The sequence below is a fragment of the Triturus cristatus genome, chromosome 3_2, assembly GCF_964204655.1.
Source record: "Triturus cristatus chromosome 3_2, aTriCri1.1, whole genome shotgun sequence".
Taxonomy (NCBI): domain Eukaryota; kingdom Metazoa; phylum Chordata; class Amphibia; order Caudata; family Salamandridae; genus Triturus; species Triturus cristatus.
Genome location: NC_140584.1, coordinates 484,751,291 through 484,769,095, shown reverse-complemented (window position 1 = coordinate 484,769,095; position 17,805 = coordinate 484,751,291). Strand labels below are relative to the sequence as shown.

The following is a 17,805-nucleotide window of genomic DNA, read 5'->3' as shown; positions in this document are numbered from 1 at the left end:
TTTTAAACGAGTTTCAGTCTTTTGTCTCCAGTTCAGGAATCTCCTACATAAGATGGTGGATGTCTTTTATAACCAAAATGTCCAGACAAATCGATTTTTCCATATCTATATATCTGCATGAGAAGAGTTTGTTCAAATGAATCATTTAAATCAAAGGTACCTTATTCATCTGCTTACTGTGTAGTCGTTTTCTATTTAAAAAAAACTAAATCTAGCAACTTGAAATGGTTTGCGTGTCACAGTGCTTAAGACAGTTTAAGCAAAAGTAGGTGAAAATCCTTACCTAAGCTTGTGCCGGATCGGCTAGAATTAAGATAAGCTACAGAATCAGTACCTGGAAACGTCATCACAAGCTACATCAGACTACAGTCTGCGATGGGCATCGTTCGGTAAAAGAGCCTTGTATCTGTTAAACCAATGGCAGGCTGCATGTCTTACACATAATAGCTTACCTTGTCATTTGCATACAAGATATTTACTCTAAAAGTTTTTATTTTAATTGACACCGTGCCATTTCCTAAATCTATCAACATATTTGTTGAGGAAATATTCTCATTTACTCATACGGTTCATTTTCCAAAGGCAAGTAATGGAACAGGATCGAATATTAATAATAGCTAGTGAATTTGCGTTTGAAATCATTACCCAGTCCTAAAATCTCTTAAATGGTTGCCCTACGAAGTTCAAATTCAGTTAAAGATTGCTGTTCTGACGCACAAAGCCCTGCATCTCAAAACTCCCAGGTACCTAGCACAAAAGCTTGAATTATCTTGTGGTGGTAAAGCCTCAAGAAGCGCTTACACTTTCCTCTTGAAACCATTCAACCATAGCAAAAAGAGAACTTGTCACCAAGCCTTCTTCGGCGCTGCCCCAAGGATTTGGAACTCTCTGCCACCGGAAGTACTCAGAATCTCCTCAACTACGGCTTTCAAACTGGAAGCTAAAAGATTCCTAATGAATACATTCTTACCTTAATTGGGCTAGGCACACCTGCTCGAAGCCATTGATCCTACAACATTGTACCATCATTTTGCTGCTGCTCATCTTTACCGCATAGTGTGCCCCCCTTCGTAACCCGCTATATACCTATTTATTGTATAACTCTCCTTGACTCATTTGTCTTGTAATTATGCGATTATTCCTGTTTTCTTATTCTTACATGATGTTGATATTGCATTTATGTCCTTCCTTCCATCCTTTTGTAAAGCGCTCTGATATCCTTCGGGATCTTGTTTGTGCTATATAAAACTTTATAAATAAATAAAATAAATAATTACTATCACTTTAGCATGTTGAGTACGTGAATTACAAGCCTTGTGTGTAAGACCTTTCTTCACCTCCTTCCCTGATGATCTGGTGTCGAAAACCTGCCTGCCACAAGTGGTTACTCCTTTACACTTGGGGCAATGCATTACCCTTTCCACATTCAATCCCTCTCCACATCCAACTAGTTAAGGCAATCCACAAACAAATTAGTTCAAGATGAATAATCGTGTGCTCCAATGTGCACAAGGATCCTCCAGAAACTATTTGAACTCATTCTACCAGAGCAAAGTCCTCAACATCAACACTGGCGAGAGCTGTGCCAGTGGCAGATATTTGCAAAGCGGCAACTTGGTTAACCCTTCACACTTTTGCGAAACACTGTTTAAATTTTGAAGTGAGGTGGGATGGTTACTTTGTCTTTCCGCTCTACAGAGTTTTTTGGTATAACCTCCCATGCATCCACCTCCACATAGAGACTGCTAGCAGAATAAATTCAAAAGGCAGGGATCCAGCAGGTAGAAGTATCCATTAGAACAACAAGTTACTTTCCTTTGATAACACAGATTCTGGTGGATACTCTTATCTACCCGCAGATTCCTCACCTGCCCACCCACCTCCCAGTTTCATAGCTCTAAGATTAAAAGTCCTATTGTTATGTATTCTAACAATAAATGACAACCGCACCTATCTGGTTAGGATGTTGGTTTCATTTCTTCGCCTCAAAGGAGTGCTAAATCTTTGACATCTGATGTCAGCACGCTGACTGGAGCACTTTATGACTCCAGTGATGTCACAAGGAGCTGCGTTCAGTTCTAACGTGGAGCCAACACCCCGTACAGGTGTGGGGGAGCCATTGAAAGATGTCCATATCTCGACTAACACCTGGGATATTTAAAAGATGAGGAATCTGCAGGTTGAAACTGTATCTACCAGAAAAAGCGTTACCAAAGGTTTGTAGCTTGTTTATTTCGTTGGGACATCACATTTTTCAAAATAGCCTCATCATTCTGAACATGCCCGACACAACTTTAGACTGGTTTCTCATGTTTTTGATGCCCATTTTGATATTTTCTTTCTCTCTATTTTCGGTACCATGAAGATCTTTTTACTTGGCGCAGTCTGCGTTTCTGTCTCTAATGGTATTTTGTTTGTTTTACACAATTCGAATTGTTAGTCCTCTTCTTTGCATATTTCCTGTTTATATTAAATGTGCTCATTTATCATTTTAAATATGTCACTGCTTTATCCTCGTGTTTATCAACACAATGCTTACTTGAGTGTTTATTAAATGTAAGGCATTCTCGAGGCGTCAATCGAGTTCTGAAACTATGCATGTTGTAATAAAGTAATTTTTCCTTTTCCTAGCAAATCTACAATTTTGGAAAGAGACTTGGACAAGGCAGTTTTGGAGTGGTGGTAGAAGCAATACACAAAGAAACTCACCTAAAATGGGCAATTAAAAAAGTAAATAGAGAAAAGGTAAATATTCTGTTCCCTTGTCGTATGCACTTTAATCATCGATTTTTTTTAAATTTCTAGCTCTTACTTCTGTTTCTGGAATAACGTATGGCGTGCCTACGGGCTTCCTTTGCTCTAATATTTGTTCAATACAATATGCCAGTTTCTGGCAATACAAAGGCATGCTGAAAAATGCCTTAGTAGACTAGAACGATTATAGTTGTTTTGAATGACGAGGTGTTTCATAATGGAATGCAAAACAATTTACTTGTTGAAGCTATCTATGCAAAAATGGCAACTGAGTAAGGCAAGAAATGGATTGGGGTGCACACCTGTCCAAGTTTCCAAACAATTTGTGGTATTTCTTGAACTTATTCTTTTGACAGACGGTGGTTTATTTTTACTTGGAACCTATCAGATTCCATTGTAAAATTTGGATTTAGAGTTTTGGAGTTTTATTCCTGTTATTCCAGATATATAATCTCTGCGTTTTCCGAAATTAATGCTAACACCACAATTACTGTCCGAATATTATGCAGAAACAGTGAAGAAATACTTCTAATATTACATAACGAGTTTTTTGAGTAAAGCACAATGATAGAATACGTTTAGAATTTGTAGTAACTTCTTGGATGTAAATCATATAACCTAAGAAATCAGTGGTTTTATAGCCTATTTAGGTTAGGGTGCCTCTGTTGTTGTGTGAAGACTTTTTATGTCATCTGTGTAGTAGCTATTTTACTCGAGTTCTAATTTCTAACAGGCATTATTCTTTCTGTTCATTTAGGCTGGAAGTTCAGCTGTAAAAATGCTAGAAAGGGAAGTTAGCATATTAAAAATTGTGAAACACGAACACATAATACATCTAGAAGAGGTTTTTGAAACTCCTAAGGTAAGGATCACTTGATGCTTCACAGTAAATCAGCATTTAGAACCATTTAAAACTGTTTTTGTTGCCTTTGTCTAATGACTTACTCTTTCCCCCAACGCCTCTTCCTTCCCACTGTGTGGGATGGAAATCTTTACCAGAAAACTGTCAAGATTTCATCCACCCATCATCTTCTACTTCACTTGTTCGTCACTGTTTGTCTACCTAGTTAATTGGCTTTTTGGGACTTGCTCTCTTAGAAAGCATAGTTTGGACATTTTATTTCGGAGGCAAAATTTCTTTCTCCCTCCTTTGTTACAAATAACTGGTTTCAATGACTGTATGGAGTGTTGTGTTTGCGACCATCTAGGGCTCTGCACCAGGGGTAACGTTTTCTTCATTTAATTGGTATCTGGATTATTTGTGGTTCCCTTTCTTTAAGTACTCTCTGAAATCATAATCGCTGCAAGGAAATTTCTCCAGTGATTTCATCTCAGTGGAGTTCTGGGTAACTGAAAGTAAATGATCCTGTCCTTTTAAAGGATTCCGAAACAAGGCTGCTTAATTGTGCAGACATCATCCAATTGCCTCATGGTCAGAATAAGGCGCCAGGAAAATCAGATCTGGTTATTTCCATCATACTTTGGACGACTTTGCTTGCCTAATTGTGGGGCAATTCTAAGGTATCCATGCCTTATTCTCTTTGTGAGAACCCACAAAGACAAAAGCCTAATCATTCGGGCCGAGCATGCGCTCGCTTGTGATACTATTGTGTAGAGTAAATGACTTGCAGCCTGTGTGTAATTCCAATCCAGTGTATGGAAAGCTTTTTCGATGTCAAGTGTCACAAGAGCGATAGACTTTAATATGATCACCCTCTTTATAAATCTTGAACAACTTCCAGAAATAATTTGTACACTATTGTTCTCAACACTGTTGCTCTCATAAAGACTTGCATGTCTCGCAATTTTAAGCCAAAAGGTTGACAGGCATGAATTTACCACTGATAAGACTCCTTCTACCACGTCATATGGAAACCGCTCTGTAGTTAAAATATTTGTTTTTGGTTTTAAAACGTTTGTTTTGATCTCATTTCAACACTTAACATCACTTTAAGCTTTATTTTTTTTCAATCAATTTCTGTTTTTTTTAACGTAAGATAAGATGTTATTGTCGTGGGCAACTATATTGTCACTTTAAACCTTATTATTCAATGAATGTTTTTTTTAATCATATTCAACCTCCAGCAAAAGCTCATCCCCGTAGACCAACCTGTGGCCATCGTACCCACTGTACACTGCCTTAAGCCGTGGTCAACATAGGGTTGGTCACACAGCCATTCTCTGCACCCTACCCCCTGCTCTGCATGGCTTTTAGCTGTGTCCAGTAGGGGGTTGGCTGCTGGACAGCCCTGGCACCCAACCACCCCACAGGCACCCAACCACCCAACAGACACCCAATCTTCCACTGCAACAGCCTTCTGTCGTGTGCAGCAGTGCGTTGGTCCTGCACCCATCCCAGCAGGCAGCCAACCAGCACTGCACAGGGTCTGGTCTATGACCTGACTCTTATGTTTTTTGTACAGTGGTATCGGCGCCTCAAATATTTTTTTATTTGACTTATGGGAGGGACATTTTGGTATTCCCAGACATTAGTCTGGGGGTCATGGTGTGTACACCCTCCTTTTTCAATTTTTTGATGCCAGTTAGTCAGATCACTCGGTACCATGGTATCAAAATAGCCGACATAAATTGTTCCCTCTGCAAATCCCAGTCATGAGTGATGTAATATGTGAGATCATAAGCAGTGCATTGCAGGGGCATAAGTTATAGTAAGCTCAGGTAACTATAACTGCTGAATTTCACTTGTTTTGAAGCAAGTGAATTCTGAGCCGAGCTATAACTTCCCTGTAATCTTAGTTTTTTTTTAGTGAATTTGTAAGGTTTGTTTAATTATATTTTCTAACGGTAACGTCCCTGTAACTTTTGTTTTTTTCCAGGAAGTTTTTTTTAATGTTAAGTAAGATGCCCATCACAATGCACAGTGGGGGAGGGGGGGGAGGGGTCGGACGCAGTACCTGGCCCTTCCTGCCTGCCATGAACAGTTAGCTTGCTGCCCCACCCACCTCCTCCCTACCTTCTGTTGTCCGAGTCCATGCACCATCCCCCTCCTTCCTGCTCTGCATGGCCTGATGTTTTGCCTCTGCCCTCCATTTAGCTTGATGTCCCTTCCCACTCCTCCTGCTCTCCATTGCCCAATTCTGTGCCCCATCATTTTCCTCTGGCTTAGCCTCTGTGCTTAGCTTGCTACCCTTACTCTCCTTCCCCTGCCCTCTGTCTGTGTGCATGCCCCTGCTCCATCTTTTTTGTCCACCATGGTCCATGGACGTTTCACTGCCCCTCCTATCTACTGTGTTTTGTTGAGATGCCACTGCCTCTCCGAGCTGCCACTCCCTTCTGCCTTCCATGCTCTGTTGTGCTGCAACTGCTTCTTGTGTGTTCCCTTTGTGGTCTGTTGTAAAGCCCCTTCTCCTGCCCTCTCTTGTCTGTGTCCTGCCCCTCCAATCTGTCCTCCATGGTCCTTTGTGCATGTCCCTGCCCCCTCCTTCTTACCCACCATTTCCATTGTACTGCCACTAACCCTCCTGCTTGCCATGCATGGTGTTCTGTGATGCCACAGCCCCTCCCACCTGCCCTGTGTTGTCAGCTTGCTGCCCTTGACCTCCCCTCCCACATTCCCATTGTTGCCCGTGTGTGTATGCCATTATTTTCTCAATGTTGCCCTCCATGGTGTGCTGTGCTTCCAATGCTCATCCCACCTCCCCTCCATGGTCAGCTTGCTGCTCTTGCTCTGTCACCTTACCCTTTGTCTTCCGTTTTCCATGTGCCCACTCCCGCCTGCCTTGTCTAGTCTGTAGTCATGACCCTGCCCCCCTCCCTTTTGCCCTTCATGGTCCGTTATGCTGCAAGTGTCCTTTCTCTGTCTGTCTGATACGGTCAGCTGACTGCTGTTGCCTGTTTCCCCTCTTCTCTCTGTTGTCCATGTGCATGGCCCTGTCCCCTCCCTATTGCTTTCCATGGTCCGTTGTACTGCACTGCTGTTCTGCTTTCCCTGTGTGGTGTATTGTGCTGCTGCAACCCCTGACGCCTGCCCTGTAATGTCAGTGTGGTCCTTGCCCATTTCCCTCCTGTCCTCTGTTATCCGAGTCCATGTCGCCTACCCCATTCCTCCTGCCCTCAGTGACCCAATGTGCCATACTTGCCAACTGTTTAACTTGGTAAGAGGGAGTTTTTTTTTAAGAAAACCTGGGGAATTGTTTTTCCCCCTTGACTTGCATTGAAAAAGAGGAGATTTTAGGCAGGAGACCGATGAAATTAAGCCCTTTGAGCTTTAAAACATTGGGAGTCTCCTGCCTGAATCGGGTCTGTTGGCATGCATGGTTGTACTACCACTGCCTCTTCCTTCAATGGTCTGTTCTACTGGCACAGACTCTCTTGCCTGTCCTGCATGGTTGGTTGGTTGCCCTTACCCCCTTTTCCCCTGCCCTCCACTGTCCTTTGTGCTGCCCCTCCCGCCTGTACCCTCCTCAATTATTTGAGTCTGTTCTCCTGACCTCCTTGCCCCTTAACAGTATTCTAATGAACAATTAAATTGCTATCATTCTATATTTATTACAAAAGTGTGGCACGCCTGACGCCATATTGATGTAATCAGAACTGTAATACCTTAAGCATTTCCTTTAGAAATTATAAAAATGAGAGGGTCTTATTCCCATAGAAATTATGGGTAGCTCTCTGAAAATCTAAAATGAGGACATATTTTTAGTGTTCTCAAATAGTGACAAAGCACTTATAAAATTTTTGCTATCTTTATATTTTTTTTAACCAGTTGAACTTGATTATATGTTACACTTGTGGGAGAGGATGTGGCGTTATGGCCAGAGCTGTAGACTTTGCAACTGGTAAACCAGGTTCGAGTTTTGGTATTACCTCGACATCCTGTGATTCTGGGCAAATCCCTTAATCTCCCCGTGCCGAACAGAAATGAATGTGCCCATCTGTAACGAAAATAGTGCTCATGTAAAGCGCTCTGATACCTGATATCTTCGGGTCGAGTTTGTGCTATATATAAAACTCTTAAAAAAACAAATTAATACAAATGTGTCCTTGTGTAATGTAACTGATGCTCATGTAAAGCATTCCAATACCTTTTGGTCAAGTCTGCACTATATAAAACTGCAGAAAAACAGAAAAGGTAAGTGTTTTGCACAGTGCTGCCCTTGGGAAATACATGGGCTACATTTGGGTGATATTTGTGCTACATTTGGGATCTTTTTTTCTCTGGTGGACATCTTTGGGAGACTTATTTGTTATGAAGCTCCCTAATTTCCTCATGTACTGCAGTATCCTCAGTAGAAAATACTTTCCTATGGCATACACCCTGGGAGTGCCGCAGCATTATGCTCAGGCCCCATTTATGCCCTTTTTGCCGATGGCTCATTCGTGGCAGTTTCCGGTGCCGTCTGGTGATCTATCTCTGCTTCGTTTGGATCAGCCTTCTTCGGAGCCCTCCTCGACGCCGTAGCAGACTCCCTCGGCTCCACGTCCGGTGCCGCCGAACCCGGCGCTGCCGACTCCGAAGCTGTCGACTCCACGTTCGGTTCCACCGACTCCGTGTATGGTGCCGCCGACGCCGGTTCCTCGGATCTGTTCCAGAAGAGAGGCCCAGAGGGTCTTGGAAGAGGAGCGTTATAGGGAGGAAGTGGAAGAAAGTGAGGTGGATGCATCTTCTGACGACTTTGAAGGAATTCAAGATGCTAGTGGTCTTGATACTACTCCGGAGTGGGAGCATTCATCTACTAGATCTTCACCGCCACAAGAACTGGCCCCCTATCATTTAGTAATTAAGAAGGCCGCAGAGTTGCTGGACTTGCAGTTACCCTCTGCTGAGTATAAGCCGAAGCTCCTTACTGAAGTCCTACATTTGCCTACTTCAAATGTTGAACCCTTGTTACCTTTTAATGAGGCTATCTTGGAGCCTGTTATGGACGTTTGGTGTAAGCCACTCTCTTCGCCTGCAGTCTCCAGACAGGTGGCAAGGAGATATAGGGTGGCCCCTGGGGATCCAAGTTTTCTTTCTTCCCATCCCTCTCCAGAAAGCCTTGTGGTGCAGGCTTCATGCTCGAAGCATGCTTCAGGCGCTTTCCCTCAGACTCCAGCGGATAGGGATTCTAAAAAGACTGATCAAGCAGCCAGAAAGGTCTTTTCTTCAGGAAGCATGGCGCTTAAATCGACCAATGCCACTTGTTTGCTGGGGCGCTACGTTCACGCCTTGATGGACTCTATGAAGTTGTTAGCCCCTAAGCTGCCGGAAGGAGAGAAAGCTTCTTTTATGGAGGTTGTCACTGACACTCAGGCTGCTGCAAGGCAGGTAATTCAGTCGGGGCTTGACACGGCTGATTCTGTGGCAAGGATAATGGAATCTTCGATAGCCACTAGGAGGCAAGCGCGGCTTCGTTCTTCCGGCTTCTCTTCTGATGTTCAAGCCACTTTGGTAGACTTGCCTTTTGATGGAGAGAAACATTTTGGCGAGAAGGATGATTCCGCCTTGCAAAGATTTAAAGATAGCAGGGTAACTGCGAAATCTTTAGGATTACAGACTCCTGCTAAGGGATTTGGTCTTAAGAAATTCAGAGGCTTTGGGAGATCCTCATTTCATTCCTTCCGGCAACCTTAGCAGCAACAGCAGCAGCAGAATCCCCTCTATAGGTCGTATAGAGGAAGGCAAAGGGGACGGAGAGGTTCTGGCTGCAACCCATCTTCATCTTCTGCCTCCTCTGCTCCCAATGAAGCTTCAGGGAAGCAGCCCTAGATCCCCCATCCTAGATCATGTGAGACCTGTGGGGGGGGTCGGGTGTCCCACTTTCTGCGAGGTTGGAAATCTGTCACGACCGACCTTTGGGTTTTAAGCCTCGTGGAGAATGGGTACGCCCTTCCCTTTCGGGAGTTTCCTCCCCCTTACCCTCCTTGCCAGGGTTACTGCTCAGAAGACCATCTGCTTCTTCTGCAGGAGGAGGTACTGGCTTTGCTTCAAAAATGTGCGATAGAGGTGGTTCCAGAGCAGGAAAGGGGTCAGGGATGCTACTCCCGGTATTTCCTGATTCCCAAGAAGGACGGCAGATTGCGTCCAATCCTGGACCTCAGAGTCTTGAATTTTTACCTGAAACAGGAGAAATTCAAGATGCTGACCCTTTCGCAGGTTCTTCAAGCGTTGCAGCAAGGAGACTGGATGGTGTCGATCGACTTGCAGGACGCGTACTGCCATGTCCCAATCCTGAATTCGCATAGGAAGTATCTCCGTTTTACGGTTGGGTCGCAACACTACCAGTTTGCGGTCCTCCCGTTTGGTCTTACTACCGCACCACGAGTCTTCACGAAGGTGATGGCAGTGGTGGCTGCTCATCTCAGGAGGTTGGGGATTCCGGTTTTCCCCTACCTGGACGACTGGCTTCTGAAGGCGGAGTCCCCAGAGATGGTGCAACATCATCTGCAGGTAACATCTCAGCTGTTATTCGACTTGGGTTTTTCGATCATTGTGCCCAAATCTCACCTGGTGCCCTCTCAACGCAACCTGTTCATAGGTGCGGTACTGGACACTACTGTGTGTCGAGCATTTACTCCTCCTCAAAGAATTCTCGACATTCAGGAGATGATCCCTTTATTCCACAATGGAGCGGTTGTTCCAGTCTGAAGGTCCTTCGTTTGCTCGGTCTGTTCGCTTCCTGCATTCTGTTGGTCAACCATGCATGCTGGCACATGAGGGCACTCCAGTGGTGCCTCCGCAGGCAGTGGTATCAGCACAACGGAGATCTCAGGGAGTCGATAAAGATCTCCAGAGAAGCTGCGGCGGATCTGTCTTGGTGGAGCGTGGGGGGCAATCAGTCTCAAGGAAAGCCCTTCCATCTACCTCCATCGTTGGCTACAGTGATAACGGATGCCTCCACCCTAGGGTGGGGTGCTCATCTGGGGGATCTGGAGATCAAAGGTCTTTGGTCTCCAGAGGAAAGGTTGCTTCATATCAACCTTCTGGAATTGTGGACGATTTGTTTGGCGCTCAAGGTCTTCCTCCCTTCCCTTCGCGGTCAGTCGGTTCAACGGACAACACTACTGCGATGTGGTATGTCAACAAGCAGGGAGGGGTAGGGTCGTACCGTCTCTGCAGAGAGGCTTTGCGACTCTGGTCCTGGGCTCAGGACCATCGGATTTGCTTGATGGTGAATCATCTGGCCGGGGTGCTGAACATACGTGCGGGCAGTCTCAGTTGACAGTTCTCCGCCGACCACGAGTGGAGGCTTCATCCAGAGGTGGTTCGTCGTGTCTTCCAGACGTGGGGGACTCCTCGGATAGACCTGTTTGCCATTCGCGAGAACGCGCATTGCCCGTTATTCTGCAGTCTCCAGTTTCTGTTGCAGGGGGTGTTGGGGGGACACGTTTCAGTTGAGTTGGAGCTCACATCTCCTTTACGCATTTCCTCCCATACCTTGATTCCTCGGGTTCTGAGGAAGATTCGCAAAGACTGGGCCCAAGTTATTTTGGTCGCCCCGGATTGGCCAAGAAGGGTGTGGTATACAGATCTTCTCCACCTCTCCTCGTGCCCTCAGCTCCGTCTCCCTCTGAGGGCAGACCTCCTCTTGCAGTCGGAGGGGCAGGTTCTACACCCCCACCTCCAGAGCTTACACCTTCATGCCTGGAGATTGAACGAGGCAACCTGAATTCCTTCTCTCTCCCGCCTGATGTGGTGGATGTTATTTTATCGGCCAGGCGACACTCCACCAAGTCCATTTACTCATATAGGTGGTCTAAGTTTGTTAAATGGTGTGGAGAGAGATCCATTGACCCTTTAAAAGCCCATCTTTCTGATGTGCTTCAGTTTGCTCTTTCCTTGGCTCAGCAGGGCTGTTCTGTGGCCACGGTCAAGGGCTATCTATCGGCTTTATCGACTTTTTTTTATGTCTTCCTGATCAACCGTCATTATTTAAATCTCCTATTGTACTAAGGTTTATCAAAGGCCTTACAAACAGGTTTCAACCTACTCCTTTTGCAATGCCACAGTGGGACCTTAATCTTGTCTTAACTTTTCTGATGGGGTCTCCGTTTGATCCACTTCATAGTTGTCCTTTGAGGCTGTTGTCCTTTAAGACGGTCTTTCTTGTAGCCATAACCTCGGCAAGGAGGGTGAGTGAGCTTCAAGCTCTTAGTTCTGAACACCCATTTTTAACATTACATGCTGAAAGGATGGTACTCGGGACCAGGGCTGCTTTCCTACCTAAAGTAGTTACTCCGTTTCATTTGGGGCAGTCTATTACTCTCCCTGTTTTTTATCCACCTCCTCATCCCTCCAAAGAGGAGGAAAGACTTCATTGTGTGGACCCAAAAAGAGCAGAGAGCTTTTACTTGGACAGAACAAAAGACTTTCGTTTAGACGATCAGCTCTTTGTGGGCTATGTTGGACATTCTAAAGGAAAAGCTGTGCACAAGCGCTCTCTTTCCAGATGATCTTCCTGGCCATCAAGATCTGCTACGCCCTGGCTGGTAAGGTTCCTCCTGAGGGTATTAGAGCTCATTCAACTAGAGCTAAGTCTTCTACCTCTGCTTTGGCCAGGGATGTTCCTGTGGCAGACATTTGTAAAGCCGCGACTTGGGCCTCCCTCCATAGCTTCGCAAAGCATTATTGCTTCGACTCTGAGATGAGGAGGGAGGGCCACTTCGCACGCTCTGTCTGGCAAGACTTTTTGGTATAGGAAGGTGGACACCCTCCTCCGGGAGTGGGACTGCTTTGGGAATCTATTCACAAGGTGAGGAATCCACTGGCAGATGTATCCATCAGAAGAACAAGTTACTTACCTTCGGTAATGCTTTTTCTGGTGGATCAGTATCTGCCTGTGGATTCCTCACTGGCCCACCCGCCTGCCCGTTGTCCACCTTTGTATACCTTAAAAGATGTCTTGCTTGAGATATTGTTATGCTTTATAGCTTCTTTCTTTCTTTCTGGTACATTGGTAGAAAATGCTTGTTTTCTTTAGCTTTCCTTTTGTATATGTACTATGTATATTTGATTGTATATTGTATACTGTGTATACTTTGAATCTGTCGTTGGTCCACCTGTTCACCTCGGAGGCACGGAAAAAATGGGTGGAACTGACGTCATCACGCCGACGTGGCTCTCTTATGCCTCCAGTGACGTCACGTCCACGTCGGCGCAGAGAGCTGGGGAAAAAAAGTTCAGTGGAATGCTGGCGCAGGGGATATTCACAAGGTGAGAAATCCACAGGCAGATACTGTATCCACCAGAAAAAGCGTTACCGAAGGTAAGTAACTTGTTCATCTTTCTCAGTCATGTGAGAATGAAGTCTGACATTCTCAGTAAAACATGTACATCCAACAAGGGCAGAGACTGTCAGTTGATTCCTTTGTGTTCTACTGCAGCTTCCCAGAGTGTTCTAAAGAACAACTAGAGCGCCAACAGTCCTACTTATGACAAACGTATTGCACACCTGAAGCCATCTTGATTGGAATAAAGTGGTAACTCTTAAAACATTTAATTTAAAAAGGAACAAAATGACGGGGTTCATTTTGCCATAGAAAGTATGATTAGTGCTGCAGAAAGAAAAATTAGGGCACATTTTGACTTCTCAAATCATCTTCTATTTCATTAAATTCTGACATGCAGACTGAAACATGCACTTTGAATACCAACAGCAGACTTCCCTGGTGAGCAGTAGGTTTACAACAGTGATCTAATGAGCAACTAGAGTGCCAACATTCAAAATTTATGTCAAATGTGTGACACATCTGAATGCCTTCTTGATGGATCCAAAGTAAAAAACTGAAAGTATTTCCTACTGAGAAGACTGCAGTGAATGAGGACATTAGGAAACTTCATAACAAATAAGTCTCCCAAGATGGCCACCAGAGACAAAAGAGCCCAAATGTAGCACAAATGTCACCCAGATGTAGCCCAAGTATAGCCCAATGACAGAATGTCCCAGAGTGTTCTTAAGAACAACTAGAGCGCTTACTGTCTTACTTATGACAAAAGTATGGCACACCTGAAGCCATCTTGTTTGGAATAAACTGGTAACACTTAAAACATTTTATTTAAAAAGGAACACAATGAGGGGGTTCATTTTGCCATAGAAATTATGATTAGTGCTGAAGAAAGAAAAATTAGGGCACATTTTGAGTGACTTCTCAAATCCTCTTCTATTTCTTAAAAAATTCTGACATGCAGACTGAAACATGCACTTTTAATACCAGCAGCAGACTTCCGTGGTGAGCAGTAGATTTACTACAGTGATCTAATGAGCAACTAGAGTGGTAATATTCTGAATTTATGGCAAATGTGTGACATATCTGAATACCTTCTTGATGGAATCAAAGTACAAAACTGAAAGCATTTCTTGCTGAGGAGACTGCAGTAAAAGAGGAAATTATGAAACTTCATAACAAATAAATCTCCCAAGATGGCCACCAGAGACAAAAGAGCCCAAATGCAGCACAAATATCACCCAGATGTAGCCCAATGATAGAAGTGTGCAAAACACTTTTTATTTTTTCAGTTTTTGCAGTTTTATATAGTGCAGACTTGTCAGGTATTGGAGTACTTTACATGAGCATTGGTTACATCACACAAGAACAAATTCATTTTGGTTGTAGACATGGGGAGATTAAGTGATTTGACCAGAATCACAGAATGTCGAGCTGAAGCAGAAACTCCAAACTGGTTCCCCAGTTGCAAAGTCTTCAGCTCTGGAAGTAACACCACATCCTCTCCCCTAAGTTCAAAATTTAATCACGTGGTCAACTGGATAAAAAAACATAAAGATTACAAATAATTTAAAAGTTCTTTGTCGCTATTTGAAAACTCAGAAAATATGTCCTCATTTTAGTTTTTGAGAGCACTAACCATAATTTTGATGCAAATAAGACCCTCTCATATATGTAATTTATAAAGGAAATGCTCTAGGGATTACAGTTTTGATTACATCAAGATGACGTCAGGCGTTCCACACTTTTGTAATAAATATAGAATGTTAGCAATCTAGTTGTTCATTAGGATACTGTTGAGAGGCAGAGGCCAGGGGCACGGACTCTGAAAATTGAAGGCAGGTAGGCGGGTGCAGAGGCAACAATTTGACCACACTGGGCAGGCAGGAAGGGCAGTGGCAGCACAACAGATTATGGAGGGCAGTGGAAAGGGGGCAGGGGCAACAAACCAACAATACAGGACTGGCATGAGAGGTTTGGCAATATAATAGACCATTATGGGCAGAAGGAAGAGGCAGTGGTAGAACAACCATACATGCCAACAGACCCGATTCAGCCAGGAAACGTCCAATGTTTTTAAGCTCAAATGGGCTTTATTTGATCTGTCTCCTGTTTACAATCTCCTCTTTTTCAATGTAACTCAAAGGGGAAAATCAATACCCCAGTTTTTTTTCAAAATCTCCCTCTTACCAAGTTCAAAATGTTCGCAAGTATGGTACATTGGATCATGGAAGGCAGGAGGAATTGGGGTAGGGACATGGACTCTGATAACAAAGGACAGGAGGGACATGGAGAGGTGCACCAAACTGACCCTAGAGGGCAGGCATCAGGGTTTGCAGCAGCACAATACACCACACAGGGCATGCGGACGGGAGTGCAGCACAACAATCAATAGAAAGCAATAGGGAGGGGACAGAACCATGCACATGGACAACAGAGAACAGAGGGGAAAGAGGCAATGGTAGCTAGCTGACCATAATGGACAGACAGGAGAGAAAACTGCAGCATAACAGACAATAAAGGGCAGGAGAGACGGATCAGGGGCATTACAATGGAACAGACAAGCTAGGAGGGAGGGAATAGGGGTCTGCACATGGAAACAGAGGGCTGTGGGCAAGGGGGCAGGGCAGGAGCAGCAAGATGACCAGGGCGGTCAGGCAGGATAGGCACTATAAGCAAGACACATCATGGAGAGCAACAGTGAGACTATGATGGCATACACACAGACCATGGAGGGAAGGTGGGAGGGGGTCAGGGGCAGCTAGCTAAAAAGTTGTAAAAAGGGGCATGGCCTCTGATCACCTCTCTGCAGCACAGCTCTCTGGCGCATACTGGAGGTACCTGGTGGGCTAGTTGGTCCCCAGGGACCCTCAGGATTGAGGAGGAATAAATTCTCCAACTTAAAACGCGCTACAAGGCGTGTTTGTAGACATGTCACCTCAGGTCACGCCCCCTTCCTTCACCATTGTGCAAACGCGCCCCGTGGCAAGTTGTAAGTTGGGGAATTAATTCTCTTTCAATACTGAGGGTCCCTGAGGGCCAACTAGACCAACAGGTATCTCCAGTATGCGCCAGGGAGCTGCGTTGCAGACAGGTGTTCAGAGGCCACGCCCCTTTTTACACCTCTTTGCAACGCAGCTCTGTGGCGCTTACTGGAGGTACCTAGTGGGTTAGTTCGACCCCAGGAACCCTCAGGATTCAAGGGGACTTAATCTCCCAACTTAAAACGGCCACAGGGCGCGTTTACACAGTGGTGAAGGGAGGGGAGGGGGCCTGAGGTGACGTGTGCAAACACGCCCTGGGGCGCATTTTAAGTTGGGAAAATAATTCCCCTTCAATCCAGAGGGCCCCTGGGGGCCAACTAGCCCACCAGGTGCTTCCAGTAAGCGCCACTGCGCTGCGTTGCAGAGAGGTGGTCCGAGGCCGTGCCCCTTTTTACACCTCACTGCAACGCAGCTCTGTGGCGGTAAGTGGACTTACCTGGTGGGTTAGTTGGCCCCCAGGGACCCTCAGGATTCCATGGGCGTGTTTGCACACATATCACCTCAGGTCCCCCCTCCCTTCATCAGTGTGCAAACACACCCCGTGGCGCGTTTTAAGAGGTAGTTTTAATCCCCCTGCCCTATTATATACTAGGGGCTGACAGAGGAGGTCATGCTGATCACAGGGGGACCCCAATGCATAGTGTTCCCTAGTGAATGTAGGTGTTTTCACTGTATTTTAACTGTCTTTTAGCATAGCACTGGCTCTAGGACTGGTTAGTCAGACTCAGTTACCACCAGTATCCGTCTGAAAAAGTTGAGGGTACAGGATGATTTTGCAACAAGGCTTCTTTCTGCTCCTCTGTTTGTTCTTTCTGCACGTCTTCCTTCTTCCTGCACTTTTCTTCGTCTTTGAGGACTTCTGTTGCTTCTTTCTGCAAGTCTTTGTTTTCTTTCGGTGCGTTTTTTCTTCTTTTTTCACATGTCCTAACTCTGTAGGCATAGTTAGAAACTAGCATTTAAAACACCTTAGAAATTAACTGAAAAAACCATAGGTTTCAGGCACGCTAAAGTTATAAATTAGCATTTAAAAAAAACATTGAAATTCACTGAAAAAACGATAGGTTTCAGGGGTGATATAGTTAGCTGGACATTTCGCTCATACAAAACCATTTAAATTCCCCCGTTATAGTTAGTTCAGCTAACTATAACTCGCGCGCCCGCAATGCACTGCTGATGAGGTCACATATTACATCACTCATGACATGGTCAGTGACCTCATTCATAACATCACTGATGACATCTCAAATGACATTACTGATGACATCACCCTTGTGATAGTGGCACTTCTCCTATCACCCTAATTTAACCTTTGATACACACATACAAAAATAGAAACTAAAATTTTCAAAACAATGGACATACCAAAACCAGTTACAACAACCAATTCAGTAATTCTAAGATCTACATACACATACACTCATTCACCAACAGTCCTATATAGTCACTCATATATGTACTCATTCATCATATGTACTCATACACCTATACATCCTGTTACACAACGCCACTCATCCATAAAGTTACTCACACACATAGTCACTCATACTAATAAAGAATCAAACATCCATTTACTTGCATATACAGTTATACACACACCACCACACTTACTTCTACAGAAACTTACACATACTTACTCTATTTAACAATCACTTATAAAAACACATACTTATTCATACAGGAACTCTTCCAATCTCTCACTCACATATACTCACTTATATACACCAATACTCACATATACTAGTTTAAAATATATGTAGTTACTAATAAAGACACTATTGAGACAGTCATTCACTCACTAACACACCCATACACACACTCATCCACCCATACAGTCCTGCACACA

At 44.5% G+C, this 17,805-nt stretch overlaps 1 protein-coding gene across 5 annotated transcripts in view; it reads left to right on the top strand.

Moving 5' to 3' along the window:
- Window positions 1-17,805, top strand: part of STK33 (serine/threonine kinase 33) — a 1,543,521-nt gene that overhangs the window by 479,078 nt on the left and 1,046,638 nt on the right. For all 5 annotated transcript variants that reach the window (XM_085648124.1, XM_085648123.1, XM_085648121.1 and 2 more), the window contains 2 exons: window positions 2,632-2,745; window positions 3,512-3,616. In XM_085648124.1, the coding sequence (XP_085504250.1) occupies window positions 2,632-2,745; window positions 3,512-3,616 (219 nt within the window). The remainder of the gene's footprint in view (window positions 1-2,631; window positions 2,746-3,511; window positions 3,617-17,805) is intronic.